Consider the following 14,493-nt stretch of genomic DNA (forward strand, 5'->3'; position numbering starts at 1 on the left):
CTTATCAAGATCCTATAATTAAATTATATCGATCACCGGAATTTTCTTTCAGACTATATATATACACTTCGAAAGTGTTGAAATTTACTTAATTGCCATTTTCTTCACCACCATCACCTGCAGAGATGAAACAGTACTGATAAATTAAAGCTGCTAACCACGGAGAGAAAAAGCCAGATCCGAACATATTATAATGGAGAAAATTCAAAACATAACATCCCATAAAAATCTAAACTCAGATTACCAAAATCCACTGGAAGAAAAAATAAATAAATAAATCAATTTAATGCATAATTACCAGTAATCTGATTTTGAAGAATAATTAGGTAAAAATCTATGGATTCTTTTTCCTTTTTTTTCTTGTCTTCTCATATCCCATTAAGAGACCAGCACAACAAAAAAAATGAAAAAAAAATGGGAAAGAAAATTATCGTAAGAGATTGAAGAAAGGAAGAGGAGATGTCAGGAAATTGGAGAAAAAAAAAAAGAGAGAAAAGGGGGAAATCAAACCCAGGTTAATTTCTTTATGAAAAGACATTTTTGCCCTTGGAAAAATCACGTGAAAGTCACGTGTGTGGGATTCCGGCAAAAATGCCCTGAATATTCCCTTTTTAAGGCACCGTGCAACGAAAACCGTAGTTTAGGTAAAAACGTGCAAAAAATTTTTGTTTGGGGGTAAAGTGCAAAACGGGCTATAGTTTAGGGGGAAAACTGCCTTTTACTCTTTATTAAACAAATAAACTATAGGTAAATTACACGTAACTCCAGAGTTAAGAAAAAACAATTAGCCCCTGTGGGTATATTACATTTACCCCTGAGGTTGATTTGAAAATTCATAACAAATATTCGATATCTTTAGGATTTTCCATCACTCATTAAAAGGGTGTAATTGTAAGATGAAAAAATAACAGGGAATATTTGTAATTAACTATAGATAGGGGTCTATAAGTTATTTAGCTTTATCTCACTGTAGTTTACACTATAAATAATGGCTTAATCCCAATTTGCGCCTTGAAACGTAGCATATTGGCAGTTTGCACCATCGCCAAAATTTAATAGCACTTTACACTCTTGAAAGACAATAAATCATTCACAATGCACCATGAATTAAATATTTAAAACTTAATGAGAGTAATTTTAGTTTTTATTGGTTTTCTTTTAATTTACAGGGTGCAAAATAACAAACTAAATTGTTATTTTCTTTTATATCCAAAATGATTTCGAGCATTAAAAAAAAAAAACTAGAATGAATTACTGATTTTTGTTTTTATAATTTCTTAAAAATATATATTTTTTCACTAAATTATTTGACTGATGGACCATTTATTGTCAAATTGTCATTAGTCAAAATATTTGGAAGAAAATGTAAAATTTCTAAATAACTTGATACAAAATAGCCGAAGGATTTTTGTTGTTTTTTTTTAGAAAAAAAGTTAAATATACTGATGAGATTTTTTTTTATTTTCGCATTTTGTAGTTTCAAAAGAATTGGTGAATATAACGAAGAATAAATTACCTTCATAAGCTTTAAAACTTCATTCGGGGTGCATTATGCATGATTTATAATGTTTTAAGGGTGCTAAGTGCTATTAATTTTTTCTAAAGTGCAAAGTGCAAAAAACGATGTTTCAAAATTAAAAAAAATAATTGATCACACAAATTCAGTTAGCCTCTTATGTTTATCAGCAAATCACACTCTAAATTCCCACTTAGAATTTTAGATGTTAGTGAGCGATAAGAGAGAAGACGAAGGGGGTCTTCACCCCCCTTCTTCCTACGCTGCAGAAACCCTAGAAAACATTTATGAACAAATTCGACGTGTTCCCAAATCCCATATCCTCATTTGTTCCAGCTGTTTGCTTCAAAACAATAAAAAAATAAAATTGAAAATTCGACGCACTCCAGTTCATTGAACCTGGACGGAAATCAGGTTAGCGGCTCCCCTCAATTCCTTGTTCTTCAATTTGATTTATTTTATTTTAATTCTAATTTTTTTTCGCCGATGGACAATATTATTATGTGATTATCCTTGGATAATTCGTCAGAAACCATTTGATTTTGATTTTTTCTAATTTTGTTTTGTAATTATTAGAAATATTAGATTCTCTCCAGCTGTATGTTGAGATGATGAAATCGAAGAACTGGTCGAGTGGATTCCATGCATTACACAAGGGAAAAGGTCAGATTTATTCCAGAATTATATTTTATGTTTTTGTTGCGTTATTTATTTATTTTTTAATTTTAATTTTAATTTTTTTTTTAATTTTTAATTTATTTATTTATACCATTTCGCTTTGATTCGAAAGTTCGATTATATGTGGAAATATTTATTGTGTTGTTATATGCAGAGTTCCTGTTTTTTAAAAAATGTTAATACTGCAGATTTATACGAATCTAGTTTTACATTAATCGAGTTTTTTAAAATATTAATACTGCAGTTACCTCTTAAAATTTGCGTTTATATTAATGTGGTTGAATACAAGTCGATTTCGAGTAATTTAATCTATTGATAAATACTTTATCGTTTTCTCAAACATTAAGATCTTATCGGAGAACAATATGCATCGGAATATAGTGAAAACACCACCTTAATTACGGAATAAATGGCCATATATTCCAAATCCGATAGAGTTAGCTTAGTGGTAAGTAAATTAAAAAATGTACGTATATAGTAGACTAGTACACACTTTTATATAAAAGTCAACTCAGTAATTAATCTCATATATGTATGTACAATATTCATATATCTTGCATAATCATCAATCATTCATCATTAAGATAATATTTTGTCGACAATAATAAATCCACAACTGTCATTCTTAAGTCAAAACCTGAATGTAGTTTGTATGTGATCTAGGTTCATTTCTCCTATGTGCGATTACTTTTAGTTCCTCTCTATCCATATACAGTTGACTTTATATTCTTGTAGCTTATATAAGCGCTTAAGTTTTATCTACCATATATCACATTCTGAGAGAATATAATATATTTCTGCACACTAGGTACTCCCCATTGCCCTTTATCTACCTTTATACCAGTTTCGTTTTGTATTCGTGATAACGGAAAAACGGAAACCATAAACATTCAAGAATAATCAGGGTTATTTCATATGTTTGTTAATTAGCTTTAAGGTATATACGTCTTTATCATGTTATATTGATGTTTAATCATAGGGTTTTTTTTGTTGTTTTTTCATCATAGGTGATTGCATTTTGGGGCCAAAATGACACGTATTGGAGACGAGGGTGGCGGTACAAGTGAAGACAATAATGACGGACCTTATGTTCACAAGGTGGGGGTGCCACCTAAGCAAGGGATCTTGAAAGAGATCAAGTTTGCATTGGAGGAGACTTTCTTCCATGATGAACCTCTCAAACATTTCAAGGACCAATCGAAATCGAGAAAATTGTTGCTTGCTATACAAGGCGTTTTCCCGATTCTTGATTGGGCTAAACGCTACAAACTCCACTTGTTCAGAGGTGATCTCATAGCCGGGCTCACCATTGCAAGTCTATGCATACCTCAGGTGAATTAATCAATAATATTCGAAAAAGATAAATTAGAGAAATTCGTTTAATTACGTTTGATATATAGTTTCTAAACAATATTCGATTCTCTTCTTTTGTTTGGTATTGCATTAGGATATTGCATATGCAAAACTTGCCAACATGGATCCCCAGTTTGGCCTATGTAAGTTTCATTCAAAATAAGACAAACATGGATCAACATTTGTTTTAGTGTCTTCGAAAAAATAATAATAATAATAATAATACCTTTTCTTTTTGTTATGAATAATTTTGCAGACAGTAGTTTTGTCCCGCCATTGATTTATGCAGCAATGGGAAGCTCGAGGGATATAGCCATCGGACCGGTGGCTGTGGTTTCTCTGTTGCTTGGAAGTTTGCTTCAAAAGGAAATCGATCCCAAACACAAAGTCGAGTATCAGAAACTTGCCTTTACGGCTACTTTCTTTGCTGGGATCATTCAGTTTACTCTCGGTTTCTTCAGGTTTATATTTTTCCTCTTTTTGTAAAAAGAAAAGAAAAAGATTCTTAATATCATCAAAGATTTAATTTAACAACAAAGGACTTTTTTGTCTTTTTTTGTTTTCAGGTTGGGTTTCTTGATCGACTTCCTTTCTCACGCGGCGATTGTGGGATTTATGGCGGGAGCAGCCATAACTATCGGCCTTCAACAACTTAAGGGGTTGCTCGGTGTAAAGACTTTTACCAAGAAAACCGACATAGTTTCTGTTATGCGTTCCGTCTGGACTAATGTTCATCATGGGGTAATTAGATCAACTAATTACAATCTTCTTACATCATTAGTAAAACTAATAAGATTATGAAGCTAATTAGTTAAATGTTTCTCTTATGTATTATTATTATTACAGTGGAATTGGGAGACTTGTGTCATAGGAATCACATTCTTGGCTTTTCTGCTCCTTACCAAGTATATTGTAAGAAGCCTAACTAACTTGTCTTATATATATATATATATATATATATATATATACTAATATGTATATACTAATAAGTTTGTTGGATCAGGGAAAAAGGAACAAGAAATTATTTTGGGTTCCTGCAATAGCTCCATTGCTGTCTGTTATCATAGCAACGTTCTGTGTTTTCATTACCCGTGCAGACAAGAAAGGAGTACAAATTGTATGTATTGCTACTTTTTCTTCTTCAAAACTAGTGATTAAAAATAAAATAAAAACTAATTTATAAATTGTTTTATCTTATCCGAAGGTCCGCCATATTGAAAGAGGCCTACCCCCTCCGTCTCTCGATCAAATCCACTTCACCGGCAGCTATCTCATGACCGGTTTCAGAATTGGCGCTATCTCAGGCTTAGTCGCACTAACTGTAAGCCAAGAAAATCTTCATATAGGAACTATTACAATTTTTGATTACTTATGACATATATTTATATGTATAACGTATTATATAAATATATATATAACAGGAAGCAGTAGCAATTGGTCGAACATTTGCAGCATTGAAAGACTATCACTTAGATGGGAACAAAGAAATGGTGGCACTAGGCACAATGAACATTGTCGGCTCGATGACTTCTTGTTATGTAGCCACAGGTTTAAATTTCACATTAATTATTTTATATATAATCCTCATATGTTAATTAGGAAATAATATAATAATCCCTGATTTTTTTTTTTGGATATATAGGATCTTTCTCGAGATCGGCTGTGAACTACATGGCGGGATGTAACACAGCTGTGTCGAACATAGTAATGTCGATAGTGGTGTTACTAACATTGCTGGTGATCACACCCTTGTTCAAATACACACCCAACGCTATTCTTGCTGCCATCATTATATCTGCTGTTGTTGGATTATTCGATTACAAAGCTATGAAACTTATATGGAAGATCGATAAATTAGACTTTGTTGCTTGCATGGGTGCCTTCTTTGGTGTCATTTTCATCTCCATCGAAATTGGCCTTCTCATCTCGGTACACAAATAAATCGTGAATTCTTTTTTATCATACAATTTTTTTTTTATGTTCCGAAAAATGATTCTTGAGACAAATAAACGACAGGTGGCATTATCGTTTGCTAAGATTCTTCTGCAAGTGACACGTCCAAGAACTGCGGTTCTTGGTAAAATACCGAGGACTACGGTTTATAGGAACACTCAGCAATATCCAGAAGCAACTAATGTTCCTGGTGTTCTCATTGTCAGAGTCGACTCTGCAATCTATTTTTCCAACTCCAATTACATTAGGGAGAGGTAATTATTTATTTATTCATTTATATTGTTTTTATTTAATTTTCTAACTTCATTTAAATCCCAATGTATTTCAATTAATTCTTGATCTCTTACAATAATTGTTTTTTCAAGGTTACTGAGGTTGTTGAGTGATGAAGAGGAAAACCATAAAGAGAATGGCCAGTCAAGAATCCAGTATTTGATTGTCGAAATGTCTCGTAAGTTATTCTCTACTCGTCTTTTCGTTTTTTCCCGACATGGAATAAAAATAAAATTCTAATTTTTTATGTATTTTTATTTCTTGTGATCAGCTGTGACAGATATAGATACTAGTGGAATTCATTCCTTGGAAGAGCTGCAAAAAAGTATTCAAAAGAGGGACATACAGGTGAATTTAATTTACATGTTTTTTCTTATAAACACACGCACCCGTGCGTCAAATTAATAAACGGTAAAATGTAATTAATTAATTAATTAATCCCTGCATGTAACACAAACCTTCTATGAATCAGCTTGTTCTAGCAAATCCAGGCCAGACTGTATTGGACAAATTACACGCGTCAGAATTTGCCAGCAAAGTCGGAGAAGACAAGATTTTCCTCACTGTTGCAGACGCTATCTCGACTTTGGCTCCCAAACTGCAGCCTTGAGAGGTCCATTTTTTCGGCCCGGAAATCCATCAAGATCTATCGATATATTTATTTAAAAAAAAGTGTGGAAAAATCATGTAATTTGAATTTGAAAGATGATCGTAAAGCATGCTATGGTGTTGAGAATTTACCTCTATTGTCTATACGTTTACCTTTGTGTGTATTTTCGTGTTTCGATTGTAATATCTTCATCAATTCATTTTGTTTTATTTTTTTATTCTTTTATTTATTTTCGGAATCTCTCCATGGTTGTGTTGGTGGATGTGTTTGAGTTTGGGATTGTCTTATTAATTCAATATATTTCCACTTGGGTTTGTTCTTTTGATGTTGTTTCTGTGAATTTCTTCACTCTTTCTTAAAACTGATACTATAAATCTCAGTAATAAATCATGAAATCCTCGATGATTCAAGAATTCAAGATATAATAATTTTTACAAGCAAGTGTATCTGTGTATTGTATCGCTTTCAAATAGTAAAGTGATACGGTGGTTAACGATGATAGCACCCAATATTAAACTTTATGGTAAATTACGGCCACCCTCTGTGGTAATGTAAAGTTACGAAAAAAAACCCTCATGTTTGTGTGATTACAACACCCATTAACTATGAATTTTCTTACACATCCATCCTCATGGTGTCAAATTTGAACCAAATGTTCTCGATTCCGTGGAATGTTCTCTAGTTTGTGTTCGATTTGTGCAAAAATGCAATTTTTGATGCATCACTAAACTGATAAAGAGACACATCTTATGATCACCTTGTTTCAAAATGTGGAGCTCGAATTGAATAAAACGGATACAAACTGGAGAATATTCCGCATAATCTAAAATATTCCACTAAATTTGACACCGCAATGGTAGGCATGTACAAAGATTCATAGTTGATGGATGGTTCTAATTACCCATACATTAAAGATTTTTTTTATAATTTGACTTTACCTTAGAGATGACCGTAATTTACCCTAAACTTTTACTCTTATTTTGATCTCGTTTATATGTAGTTACGTACAAGAACACTGATAATAACAAAATAAAATAATACTAATAAAGTAGCTAAAGAAAAAGCAAGAATAAATGTACAAAATATTGAAATTAAATGTAAATGATGCTCTAATCACTAATCTAGAATGAAATCAGTGAGCTCTTATTTATAATTGGATGCTCCATCCGTTCTTTAATAAGTGTTATTTTTATCGTATAAGTATTAGGGTAAATTTCACTTTTGTCCCTTATACTTTGACTTAATATCACTTTACCTCATTTTACTTTCCATATCATCGATTTGCCCCCTTTTTATTGAAAATTTGTCTCAATGTGCCCATTGCCGTTAGTTTTCAGACCTTTGACCTTAACACCGTTTGATCTAAGTTTGAAAAATTCAGAAAAGTCACCCCTCCCAGTTTAAATAATTATTAAAAAATTTAAAAAAATAAAATAAAATAAATTGTGGTTGGCGTCGTGGAGAATGTTTTCTCGTTGTCTTCAAATTTTTATTATTTTATTATTTTTATTATTTTTTTAATAATTATTTAAACTGGGAGATGTGACGTTTTTATAATTTTCTTTAGGTCAAATGTCTGACAACTAACAACGAATGCCAGATTGAGACAATTTTTCAAGTGCATGGGGACAAATTGATGCAATCGATAGTAGAAGAGGGTAAAGTGATTGAACCAATGTACAAGAGGAGAAAGTGGAATTTACCCTACGTATTAAGAATCTTATTGAATTTTGCCAATCATACATTTATATGCCTATAGAAATCAATTAACCTCAGTTGTAACAGTTAGGTTGTGGGAACAGTATTCAGTTTCAACTAAAATTCTTGTGTTAACACAGTTACAAACTACTGAAAGCAAATAAATGAACACAAGAAATTAATGTGGTTCAGACACAAATGTGCCCTACATGCACGTGGAGCTGCAAACACGATTTCACTAGTTCAGATTTATAGTGTACATTAATAGGACTTATTAAAAATAATAAAGACTCCATCTTTAATTTTTATGTCGTTCTTGTACACAACTCGAACTTCGTGTCTCTCTCCACAGCTGCTCCACTCCGCGTGCGTTGAACCTTTTTCAAGTCTGAACTCCCTTCAGAAACGCAGATGACCTCCCCTGAGGTCTATACAGCAAGTCTATATATGTTGGCACACGCAACGATGACATAGATTTTAGGAAAGGGGTTAATATATTGGGTCTCTCAAACCAAATTCAATCATAACTAATTAAATAATAATTGTAAACTATTTCTTTTAAATATACTCTTATTTCAAAACATAATATGATCTACATCCATAAAAAAAATGTTATCCCTAATTTGCCCTTACACTCTATATTTACGTTTCTCCATCTCAGATATATTTTCCTTCTTCTTCTTCTCTCTCGATATCTCTCTTTTGGTATCGTTCTCGCTCTCTTCAATCTCTCGCTCCCAAGTTATGGCGGGGGTGAACATGGTGGCTATGGAGGCGATGCGTGTGGTAGGGGTGGATATGAAGGCAACTATGGTTGATGACGGCGGCTATGGTGGATGGCGACCGCTATGGATACTGTGGGTATGAAGGGACGACTATGGAGGCGGTTATGACAGTGGTGGTCGCGGTTACAGCGAGGAGTGGTTATGGCGATATGGGGGCAAAAGGCTATGTTGGCTGCAGGTCTGAGGTTTCATTTTCGGATAAACTTTGATGACTACGGTCTACGAGTGACTGTGGATTACTGTGGGTGTCTACTGGCTGAAAGAGAGAGTTAGAGTTTTCAAATTGTTTGACTACGAATGACTGTGGATTACTACAAATTCCTACATGTGTTTATAGGTGACTATTGTCGAAAAAACAGATATTATAATTTTCAATATTATGTATAGAAAAAAGAAAAAAAAAAAAAGAAAGTAAATGAGTGGTTATTTGTATAGTTTATGATGCAAAATAAAACGATACTTTTTACTCCGCATATAATCTTAGAAACCCAAAATTCCATATATTGTAATTTATTATAGGGCAGTTAGTTAGTAACGATTTCATAGTATAAATAAATAATTGACGACACAAATCCATTGGCCTCTTCTGGTTAATTACACTCTAAATTTCCACTTAGATGTTAGTGAGCGATGAGAGAGAGAGAGAGAGAGAGAGAGAGAGAGAGAGAGAGAGAGAGAAAACGAAGGGGGTATTCACCCCCTCCTTCATACGCTGCAGAAACCCTTGAAGACGTGTTCCCAAATCCCTATTCTCACTCATTCCAGCTTGTTGCTTCAAAAAAATATTAAAATAAAAAATTCAACGCATTCATTGAACCTGGACGGAAATCAGGTTAGCTTCTTCTCTCAATTCCTTATTCTTCAACTTGGCTTTTTTTTTTTTTTTTAATTTTTTTTTTGTGACGAACAATTATGTGATTATTTTTAGATAATTCGTCTGAAAATATTTGATTTTGTGTTTTTTTCTTAATTTATAACAATTATTAGAAATATTAAATTCTCCAGTTGTACGTTGAGATGATGAAATCGGAGAACTGGTCGAGTGGCTTCCATGCATTACACAAGGAAAAGGTCAGATTTATTTCACAACTATATTTTCTCTATTTGTTTTTTTGTTGATTTCGATTTGAAAATTTGATTTATAATGTTAATGATTGTGTAATACCTTGTCCCGATATCGATTATCGAAACAAATAACTTCGATAAACTTTTGGGATTCACTTGTGTTAGCCGTGTTTTATAGTTTTAGATTTTTTTAATACTGCAGGTTTATATGAATCTAGTTTTATATTAATCGAGTTTTTAAAATATTAATAGTGCAGTTACCTCTTAAAATTTGCATTTATATTAATGCAATTGAATAATCGTCGAGTTCGAGTTCTTCAATCTGTTGATAGATACTTTATCATTTTCTCGAACTTTAAGATCTTAATGGAATTTAATAAGTTGCCATCTTTCAAAATGCGATGACAGTTCGTAAGCGTGAATGGCCAACCCCAATTAAATCGTTTTTTTTTTGTTCTTCATTTGAACACTAATAGTTAATACTAATGTTCAATATGAGCCATTGTTAAAGATACGTAGTAGACTAGTACACTTTTAGCTGAAAGTCAACTCGTTAATCTCATATTTTTATGTACAATGTTCACACATCTTACATAATTTTCAATCATTCATTCATTAGGATAATGTTTCGTAAAACAATACAGCACAACTGTCATTTTTAGGCAAAAGCTGAATGTAGTTTGTATGTGATCTAGGTTCACTTTTCGTATATAAACTTTAATTTTGTATACAGTTGACTTTATATTGGTGCAGCTTATATAAGCTTTTAAGTTTTAGCCACAATATATCACATTCTGAGAGAATATAATATATTTCTGCATACTAGGTACTCTTCATAGCCTTTTATCTTGATGAACACATTTGTACCTCTACACCAGCTTCTTTTCGTATTCGTTTTAACGGAAAAGCGAAAAACCATAATCAAGAGTTATTCATATTTGTTAGGCTAAGGTGTATATATATATATATGTCTTTATCATATCATATTGGTAATATGTTTTTTTGTTACTTTTCGTATTATAGGTGATTGCATTTTCCAGCCGCCAAAATGACACGGTTTGGAGACGAGGGCGGCGGTACGAGCGCAGGAGATGATGATGTGACACCATATGTTCACAAGGTGGGGGTGCCACCTAAGCAAGGGATTTTGAAAGAGATCAAGTTTGCATTGGAGGAGACTTTCTTCCATGATGAACCTCTTAAACATTTCAAGGACCAATCGAAATCGAGAAAACTGTTACTTGCTATACAAGGCGTTTTCCCGATTCTTGATTGGGCTAAACGCTACAAACTCCACTTGTTCAAAGGCGATCTCATAGCTGGGCTCACCATTGCAAGTCTATGCATACCTCAGGTGAATTAATCAATTATATTAGAAAAAGATAAATTAGACAAATTCGTTTAATTACGTTTGATATATAGTTTCTAAACTATATTCGATTTTCTTCTTTTGTTTGCTATTGCATTAGGATATTGCATATGCAAAGCTTGCCAACATGGATCCCCAGTTTGGCCTATGTAAGTTTCATTAAAAATAAGACAAACATGGATCAACATTTGTTTTAATGTCTTGAATAAAATAATAATAATAATAATAATACCTTTTCTTTTTTATATGAATAATTTTGCAGACAGTAGTTTTGTTCCGCCATTGATTTATGCAGCAATGGGAAGTTCGAGAGATATAGCCATCGGACCGGTGGCTGTGGTTTCTCTTTTGCTTGGAAGTTTGCTTCAAAAGGAAATCGATCCCAAACACAAAGTCGAGTATCAGAAACTTGCCTTTACGGCTACTTTCTTTGCTGGGATCATTCAGTTTACTCTCGGTTTCTTCAGGTTTATATTTTTCCTATTTTTGTAAAAAGAAAAAAAAAGATTCTTAATATCATCAAAGATTTAATTCAACAACAAAGGACTTTTTTGTCTTTTTTTTGTTTTCAGGTTGGGTTTCTTGATCGACTTTCTTTCTCACGCGGCGATTGTGGGATTTATGGCAGGAGCGGCCATAACTATCGGCCTTCAACAGCTGAAGGGGTTGCTCGGTGTAAAGACTTTTACCAAGAAAACCGACATAGTTTCTGTTATGCGTTCCGTTTGGACTAATGTTCATCATGGGGTAATTAGATCAACCTATTACAATCTTCTTACATCATTAGTAAACCTAATAAGATTATGAAGCTAATTAGTTAAATGTTTCTCTTATGTTTTATTATTATTACAGTGGAATTGGGAGACTTGTGTCATAGGAATCACATTCTTGGCTTTTCTGCTCCTTACCAAGTATATTGTAAGAAGCCTAACTAACTTGTCTTATATATATATATATATATATATATATATATATATATATATATATATATATATATATATATATATATATATATATATGTATTCTAATATGTATTCTAATATGTATATACTCATAAGTTTTGTTGGATCAGGGAAAACGGAACAAGAAACTATTTTGGGTTCCTGCGATAGCTCCATTGCTGTCTGTTATCATAGCAACGTTCTGCGTTTTCATCACCCGTGCAGACAAGAAAGGAGTCCAAATCGTACGCATTTGCTTACTTTCTTCAGAACTAGTGATTAAAAATAAAATAAAAACTAATTTATAAATCGTTTTATCTTATACGAAGGTCCGCCATATTGAAAGAGGCCTACCCCCTCCGTCTCTCGATCAAATCCACTTCACCGGCAGCTATGTCATGACCGGTTTCAGAATTGGCGCTATCGCAGGCTTAGTTGCACTAACCGTAAGCCAAGAAAATCTTCATACAGGAACTTGTTTAATTTTCTGAGTACTTATAACATATATTTATATATATATAACGTAAAACAGGAAGCAGTAGCAATTGGTCGAACATTTGCAGCATTGAAAGACTATCACTTAGATGGGAACAAAGAAATGGTGGCATTAGGCACAATGAACATTGTCGGCTCTATGACTTCTTGTTATGTTGCCACAGGTTTGTTTCGTAATCGTCTAGCACATTAATTATTATATATATAATCCTCGATTTTAAATTTGAATTTTCTTTTTGTAACAGGATCTTTCTCGAGATCGGCTGTGAACTACATGGCGGGATGCAACACAGCTGTGTCGAACATAGTAATGTCGATAGTTGTCTTACTAACGTTGCTGGTGATCACACCCTTGTTCAAATACACACCCAACGCTATTCTTGCTGCCATCATTATATCTGCTGTTGTTGGATTATTCGATTACAAAGCTATGAAACTTATATGGAAGATCGATAAATTCGACTTTGTTGCTTGCATGGGTGCCTTCTTTGGTGTCATTTTCATCTCCATCGAAATTGGCCTTCTCATCTCGGTACAGAAATAAATGATCAATTTCTTTTTTTCATACAAATTTTTTTTTATGTTCCGAAAAATGATTCTTGAGACAAATAAACGACAGGTGGCATTATCGTTTGCTAAGATTCTTCTGCAAGTGACACGTCCAAGAACTGCGGTTCTTGGTAAAATACCGAGGACTACGGTTTATAGGAACACTCAGCAATATCCAGAAGCAACTAAAGTTCCTGGTGCTCTCATTGTCAGAGTCGACTCTGCAATCTATTTTTCCAACTCCAATTACATTAGGGAGAGGTATTTACTTATTTATTTATATATATTGTTTTAATTTAATTTGTTAACTTCAATGTATTTCTATTAATTCCTGATCTCTTACAATAATTGTTTTTTCAAGGTTACTGAGGTTGTTGAGTGATGAAGAGGAAAACCATAAAGAGAACGGCCAGTCAAGAATCCAGTATTTGATTGTCGAAATGTCTCGTAAGTGATTCTCTATTCGTCTTTTTGTTTTTTCCCGACATGGAATAAAAATAAAATTCTAATTTTTTATGTATTTTTATTTGTTTTGTAATCAGCTGTGACAGATATAGATACTAGTGGAATTCATTCCTTGGAAGAGCTGCAAAAAAGTATTCAAAAGAGAGACATACAGGTGAATTTAATTTTGCATGTTCTTTCTTATAAACACACACACACCCATGCGGGTGTGTGCTCGTACGCTAAATTAATAAACGGTAAGATCTAATTAATTAATCCTTGCATGTAACACAAACCTTCTATGAATCAGCTTGTTCTAGCAAATCCAGGCCAGACTGTATTGGACAAATTACACGCGTCAGAATTTGCCAGCAAAGTCGGAGAAGACAAGATTTTCCTTACTGTTGCAGACGCTATCTCGACTTTGGCTCCCAAACTGCAGCCTTGAAAGGTTGATTTTTTCGCCTCGAAAATCCATCAAAGATTTATCGATACATTTATTTTAAATAAAGTGTGGAAAAGATTATCTAAATTTGAAATTGTGTGGGGTTTGGAGAAAGATGATCCTTAATCATGCAATACGTGTACCTTTGTGTTTATTTTCTTGTTTATTTGTAATATCTTCGTCATTTTTTTTTTGTTCGGAATCTCTCCACAGTTCTGTTGTGGATCGAGACAAAGTTTGCATCGACGATGATGTATTTGAGTTTGGGAGTGTCGTATTAATTCATTTTCGACTTGGTTTGTTTTGAGTTTTTGTTGTT

General features: G+C 33.1%; 2 protein-coding genes across 6 annotated transcripts; both read left to right on the forward strand.

The window, feature by feature from the left end:
* Positions 1-1,649: 1,649 nt before the first annotated feature.
* Positions 1,650-6,705, forward strand: LOC105956138 (sulfate transporter 1.3). 2 transcript variants are annotated; one of them, XM_012979975.2, is made up of 15 exons: positions 1,650-1,930; positions 2,093-2,179; positions 3,202-3,526; positions 3,642-3,690; positions 3,804-4,008; positions 4,114-4,288; positions 4,394-4,459; positions 4,551-4,664; positions 4,752-4,868; positions 4,969-5,095; positions 5,190-5,476; positions 5,564-5,754; positions 5,866-5,951; positions 6,045-6,121; positions 6,246-6,705. In XM_012979975.2, exons 3-15 carry the CDS (start codon positions 3,224-3,226, stop codon positions 6,381-6,383), a joined length of 1,935 nt encoding a protein of 644 aa, XP_012835429.2. In that variant the 5' UTR covers positions 1,650-1,930; positions 2,093-2,179; positions 3,202-3,223; the 3' UTR covers positions 6,384-6,705. The 2 variants fall into 2 exon arrangements, with proteins under 2 accessions (XP_012835429.2, XP_088670876.1); XM_088814750.1 differs by lacking the exons at positions 1,650-1,930; positions 2,093-2,179 and adding an exon at positions 2,827-3,002.
* Positions 6,706-9,324: 2,619 nt separating this feature from the next.
* LOC105956137 (sulfate transporter 1.3) lies at positions 9,325-14,481 on the forward strand. 4 transcript variants are annotated; one of them, XM_088814746.1, is made up of 15 exons: positions 9,325-9,698; positions 9,872-9,937; positions 10,955-11,285; positions 11,401-11,449; positions 11,563-11,767; positions 11,873-12,047; positions 12,153-12,218; positions 12,373-12,486; positions 12,571-12,687; positions 12,774-12,900; positions 12,982-13,268; positions 13,356-13,546; positions 13,647-13,732; positions 13,828-13,904; positions 14,040-14,481. In XM_088814746.1, exons 3-15 carry the CDS (start codon positions 10,980-10,982, stop codon positions 14,175-14,177), a joined length of 1,938 nt encoding a protein of 645 aa, XP_088670872.1. In that variant the 5' UTR covers positions 9,325-9,698; positions 9,872-9,937; positions 10,955-10,979; the 3' UTR covers positions 14,178-14,481. The 4 variants fall into 4 exon arrangements, with proteins under 4 accessions (XP_088670872.1, XP_088670873.1, XP_088670875.1 ...); XM_088814747.1 differs by having other exon boundaries at positions 9,397-9,698; positions 9,854-9,937; XM_088814749.1 differs by lacking the exons at positions 9,325-9,698; positions 9,872-9,937 and adding an exon at positions 10,538-10,882.
* The last annotated feature ends 12 nt before the right edge of the window (positions 14,482-14,493 follow it).

This window comes from Erythranthe guttata, chromosome 14 (genome assembly GCF_056151865.1).
Source record: "Erythranthe guttata isolate IM_541 chromosome 14, IM_541, whole genome shotgun sequence".
NCBI lineage: Eukaryota > Viridiplantae > Streptophyta > Magnoliopsida > Lamiales > Phrymaceae > Erythranthe > Erythranthe guttata.

Coding starts and splice junctions, on each gene's coding strand:
- LOC105956138 (XM_012979975.2), top strand. CDS start 3,224: ATGACACGTATTGGAGACGAGGGTGGCGGTACAAGTGAAGACAATAAT. Junction 4,289..4,393: donor GGACTAATGTTCATCATGGG/GTAATTAGATCA, acceptor TTATTATTACAG/TGGAATTGGGAGACTTGTGT. Junction 5,096..5,189: donor TTCTTGTTATGTAGCCACAG/GTTTAAATTTCA, acceptor TTGGATATATAG/GATCTTTCTCGAGATCGGCT.
- LOC105956137 (XM_088814746.1), top strand. CDS start 10,980: ATGACACGGTTTGGAGACGAGGGCGGCGGTACGAGCGCAGGAGATGAT. Junction 12,487..12,570: donor ACAAGAAAGGAGTCCAAATC/GTACGCATTTGC, acceptor TCTTATACGAAG/GTCCGCCATATTGAAAGAGG. Junction 13,733..13,827: donor TTTGATTGTCGAAATGTCTC/GTAAGTGATTCT, acceptor TTTTGTAATCAG/CTGTGACAGATATAGATACT.